General features: G+C 49.2%; 1 protein-coding gene across 1 annotated transcript; it reads left to right on the forward strand.

Moving 5' to 3' along the window:
• Positions 1–786: 786 nt before the first annotated feature.
• Positions 787–5400, forward strand: LOC119770111. Its single transcript, XM_038264399.1, has 7 exons — positions 787–1645; positions 2099–3205; positions 3286–3773; positions 3844–4218; positions 4426–4836; positions 5058–5219; positions 5308–5400. The coding sequence occupies exons 1-7, from the start codon at positions 787–789 to the stop codon at positions 5398–5400; spliced, it is 3495 nt and encodes a 1164-aa protein (XP_038120327.1).
• Positions 5401–5609: the final 209 nt, after the last annotated feature.

The raw sequence follows: 5609 nt of genomic DNA on the forward strand, positions 1-5609 counted from the left end.
AGGAGAGCAGGGAGTAGGAATGAAAGAAATGAATGAATGAAAAGAAGAAGTGGCGTGTACATGGTTTAGGGAAAAAGGATTGCGCACCCGATAGGAGATTAAATAATAAGAATGTTTTTGCAAAGAAGATTCGGAAAGAAATGCCGAAGTTTTAGTTTTAAAACCCCATGATTTTGTTAGTCCGAAAAGTCAGTTTAAGCTTGTAAATATAGAAGTAAAGATCGTGAAACAAGCTGTTTTCTTGCATCTTGGCCAAAGGAGTCCACTGAAGGAAAAAGTTGTGAATACAGTCCACTCGCCGATTGTCGCCTTGAAGCTGTGTTGTACCACGGAATTACCTGCAACACCGTGGAAAGGTTGGACAATCAAAAAGCCCTCCTGGAGCCGGGCCTAGCGCTCCTTCATGGTCCTTCAAACCGGATTTGTGTGAAGTGTTCGGACCTACATGGTCCTTCAGACCGGAATTGTGCGAAAAGTGCGGACCTTCATGGGGTTTCAACCCGTTATTCTGTGAACGTTCAATGAGAGTCGCCAACCGGAAGTAAAAGTGATCCGTCAACCCGGACATGTGAAAGTGGCCTTTAGCGGATGCGAGGAAGAACTGACAAGTGGGTCTAAAGAGACCAAAGTGAAGCACAGCCAAAGTGTTTTACAAACCAAAAACTCGTGTGCCAAAAAAGTTGGCAAAGTGCGTCCACGCCGTGGGCAAAAAGTTGCAACAAGCAAAAGGTTGCAAAAGTGAACTCAAACTTTGAGACACAAGTGAAGTGAAGTGAGAGCGCCAAAATGGTGTTACACACGCCAATGAAGCAGCCCGTGAATACAGATGAAGTGAAGTCGCTGATTCATCAGCGGGGACAGGTCAAGGGAAAAGTGACGAGAATTAAGAGTGCCCTTGACGAAGCCAAAAAGAACCCGCAGAGGATAACCAAGGCGACGCTGAAGGTGTACGAGAAGAAGCTGGAAGCGCACTACCAGGAGTACGTGTTGCGCCATCGTGAAGTGATCAAAGCGGTTGACAAGAAGGAGGAACAAGATGATGTGCTCGACGTGTTTGACCAGCTTCACACCGAAACGCTGGTGCTGGTCGAAGAGCTGATGGAGATGTTTAACCAGCCGGTCGCTGGACCGGCCTTCCAAGTCGGTGCCAACGGAGTGGCGCCTCAAGTGATCGTGCAACAGCAACCTCTTCGAGCACCGATACCGAGCTTCGACGGGCAGACAGAGAATTGGCCAAAGTTCAAGGCCATGTTCGAAGACCTCGTCGGTCGCACCCGCGATTCCGACGCCATGAAGCTGCATCACCTCGACAAAGCCCTGGTCGGTGATGCAGCTGGGTTGATCACCGCGAAGATGATTCAAGACAACAACTACGAGCAAGTTTGGAAGGAGATCAGCGAGCAGTTCGAGAACCAACGTGTCATCGTGGATACGCACATCGATGGATTGTTGCAGCTCAAGCCAATCACCAAGGGAAGCTACAAGGACTTGCAGGCGCTTACCAAAGCCTGTGATCGCCACGTCGCCGGATTGCAGTACCAAGGACTCGTCGTCGACAAGCTGTCAGGACTTATCATTAACAAGCTAGTGGTAGGGTGCTTAGATGATAGTACTAGACAGCAGTGGGAAAGGACGCAGAAACAAGGTGAGTTGCCAGACTTTAACCAAACATTGCAATTTTTGAAAACCGAGTGCCAAGTCCTTGAACGTTCCCAAAATTCGCGCGTCTTGAGCTCAGCAAAGGAGCAAAGCAATACCAAGCCATCTTGCCCCAAACCAACCCCAAAATCCCATACTGCCACATCTGCAAAGGTCGCCAAATCATGTCTGGTTTGTGGGGCGGATCATCGTCACTTTGAATGTTCGAAGTTGCTGGCGATGACAGTTCCGGAGCGCAATGCCAAAGTTAGTGAGTTGAAGTTATGTTTTAACTGCCTCCGAGCTGGTCATCGACTTTCTAGTTGCTCCAGCAACCTGAAATGTCAGACTTGCCACAAGAAACACCACACCTTGCTCCATAACGACTCTTTCTCCAAAGCTCAAAGCGTAAGACCAACCCCAAGCCTCCAAGTAATGAACCGTACAACACCCCAATCAGAATCTCCTAACAGTCCCCCGTCCACTACACTGAGTCAGAACCTGCAGCAGCAAACCCCTCTCAACTCTTCATGTTCATCCAACCATTCCCAGAGTTTGAAAACTGTGATGTTGCTGACGGCTCTTGTCCTGATCGAGAATGATGGAGATCCCGTTCCTTGCCGTGCGCTTCTTGATAGTGGTTCGCAAGTGAACTTTCTCTCCGAGCGGATTGCCGACAAGTTGAAGGCCCCTCGTGAGTCGCTGTACGTTCCGATCGCTGGTGTAGGTGGGTCAAAGATGTATGCTAGGGAGAAAGTCAGGGTTACCGTTCGTTCGAGATACTCGGCCTTCGCCGCCAGTATCGCATGTCTGGTGGTTCCAAAGGTGACTGGAATCATCCCCGGATCGAAGATTGATGTTTCCTCCTGGTCGATCCCAGTGGGAATCCAACTTGCGGATCCAGAGTTCAATGTCCCCGATAGAATTGATATGTTGATTGGTGCCTCCATGTTTTTCAGCCTGCTTAAGTCAGGACAGCTGCACCTGGTAGACGGTCTGCCAGAGTTGCGCGAAACTCATTTCGGCTGGGTATTTTCCGGTGAAATCGAGAATTCTGTGAACCATTCACACATCGCGAACAACGCTTCGTTGGATGTGCTGAATCAAACAATTTCCAAGTTTTGGGAGGTCGAGGATCTTGCCGATCCAACGCCCCCACCCTCTGATGTTGATGAATGTGAGAAGTTGTTCGTGGAAACGCATCGTCGTTTACCGGCAGGTCGATTTGTTGTTAGATTACCGTTTCATGAAGATGTTTTAGGGTTGCCAGACAACCGTTCGCTCGCTCTTCGTCGGTTCCTGCTGTTGGAGCGCCGTCTCAACAGAGAACCAAGTCTGAAGCAGCAGTATGCTAAGTTCATTGATGAGTATGAATCCCTTGGTCATTGTCGTGAGATTGATGAGTCCACGGATGTAGACCAGCATCGGTACTACATGCCCCACCACGCCGTCCTGAGGCCGACGAGCTCGACCACGAAACTGCGAGTAGTGTTCGACGCGTCGGCCAAGCAAGGTTCTACGGCGAAGTCGCTCAACGAGGTTCTCCACGTTGGAAAGCCGGTCCAAAGTGATTTGTTCAGTATCCTCCTCAGATTTCGTAAAACCCCATTGCATTCACTGCCGATATTGAAAAAATGTATCGGCAAGTGCTTATCGACTCGTCTCAGACGAGGTTCCAGAGAATTCTGTGGAGGAGTGACTCTTCAAAGCCGATTCGCGTGCTGGAGTTACAGACGGTAACTTACGGTACAGCAGCTGCCCCGTTCCTCTCGACCAGATGTCTAGTTCAGTTGTGTCAAGATGAAAGAGAGAAGTTTCCGCTAGCAGCCGAGGTGGTTCGTGATGATTGTTATGTCGATGATATCCTTTCCGGTGCTAGTTCCGCTGACGAAGCTGTAGTCGTCCAGCGGCAGATTCGAAAGATGCTTGAGTCTGGAGGTTTTCGTGTCCACAAATGGAGCTCGAATTGCCAGGAAGTGTTGAGTAGTGTTCCCGAATCTGATCGCGAGAAACTTGTGTGTCTCGATCAAGGAAACGAGGTCGTCAAGGCACTGGGTCTGACATGGTGTCCCCAGTCTGACGAATTTATGTTCGTGGTGCGTCTTCCAAAGATGTCACCGAATTCACCAAGCGAAGTATTTTCTCTGAAATCGGCAGGTTGTTTGATCCCATCGGATTTCTATCCCCGTGATTGTTGTTGCGAAGCTTTACATGCAGAAGTTGTGGTTGATTGAGTTGCCATGGGACGCTAAGGTCGAAGGAGATCTTCTGGCGTCGTGGTTGTGTTTCCGTAGAGCCCTCCCCAAGGTTAGTGAAATTCGGATTCCACGCTATGTTATCAGCCCGTCGACTGTCGCGATTGAGCTTCATGGATTTTCCGACGCTTCCGTTGTTGCTTACGGTGCAAACATTTACGTCCGGTGCATCTTGTCCGACGGTAGAGCTCAACTTCGCCTCCTCTGCAGCAAATCCAGAGTTTGTTCGCCCAAGAAAGATCTCAACATTCACCGCAAAGAGTTGATGGCGTGTGAACTGTTGGCTCGCATGATGGTTAGAGTTCTCGAGACTGTCAAGTTCAAGGTAAGCCAAGTCGTACTCTGGACTGACAGTCAGGTGGTCCTCGCATGGCTTAAGAAGTCCTTGGCGAAGCTCGATGTGTTCGTCCGAAACAGAGTTGCCAAGATTCTTGAGCTCACCGCAGGATTTATTTGGAAATATGTCAGGTCAAAGGACAACCCCGCTGATATTGTTTCCAGAGGCATGCTTCCTGAGGCTCTAATGTCGAAGTCCGAGTTCTGGGAAGGCCCATTCTTCCTGAGAATCGAAGTGTATGATGAGGAAATCCCCCCAGAAATTCCAGATGATGAACTCCCCGAGTTGAAGCTTGGTCCGATCATTGCAACCCCAGTGTTCAATGAAGACCAGCTTCCGGAGTTTACAAGGTTCAGTTCGTTCAGAAAGCTGCAGCGTGTGATGGCATACGTGCAGCGTTTCATCCAAAATTGTCGTCAGAAAGATCCGTCTTGTCAAGTGTTCATGATTCACCCAACGATCCCTGAGTTGCGCGCTTCGCTGGAACTGATCGTAAAGATTATTCAGCACGAAGCACTCAGTGACGACATCCACCGTGTTCAGAATGACGAACCGTGCAAGAAGATTGCAGGTTTGCACCCGTTCTACCAGGACGGTGTCTTGAGAGTTGGAGGTCGGCTTCAGCAATCCTCGCTGTTGTTTCACTCCAAACACCCCTACATTTTGCCGAAACACCCTGTAGTTGACCTTTTGATTCGCGCTTATCATGAAAAAATTTGCATGTCGGTCCCAAGAGTCTGATCGCTGCTTTGAGGACAAGATTTTGGCTGATCGACGGAAGGTCGTCAGTTCGCAGAATCACCCATCGTTGCGTCACGTGTTTTCAGGCTCGCCCGAAGGTTGCTAGTCAGTTGATGGGAAATCTTCCTGCATATCGTGTCAACCAAGCTCTGCCGTTCGAGGTCACAGGTGTGGATTACGCAGGTCCAGTTTATGTCAAGGAAGGTCGATACAAGCCCAAGATCGTAAAAGCTTACATCTCGGTGTTTGTTTGTATGGTCACTCGAGCCGTACATTTGGAACTCGTTTCAGATATGAGTACAGAGACTTTTCTCGCAGCTCTGAAACGCTTCGTAGGTCGTCGAGGACTTCCCCGAGAAATCCACTCCGATAACGGAACCAATTTCTGCGGAGCGAAAACCGAGCTACATGAGCTCTATGAATTGTTGAAGTCCCAAGTCACAGTCGATGAAATCGCTCAGTTCTGTCAGCTTCGTGAAATTAATTGGTCGTTCATTCCCCCCGAAGCCCCCAACTTTGGTGGTATTTGGGAAGCCGCCGTTAAGAGCACCAAATTTCATTTGAAGAGAACTCTCAAGGAAGCCAAGTTGTCCTTCGAAGAGTACGCTACAGTTCTGACTCAGATAGAAGAAATTTTA

Source organism: Culex quinquefasciatus, chromosome 1, assembly GCF_015732765.1.
Source record: "Culex quinquefasciatus strain JHB chromosome 1, VPISU_Cqui_1.0_pri_paternal, whole genome shotgun sequence".
NCBI lineage: Eukaryota > Metazoa > Arthropoda > Insecta > Diptera > Culicidae > Culex > Culex quinquefasciatus.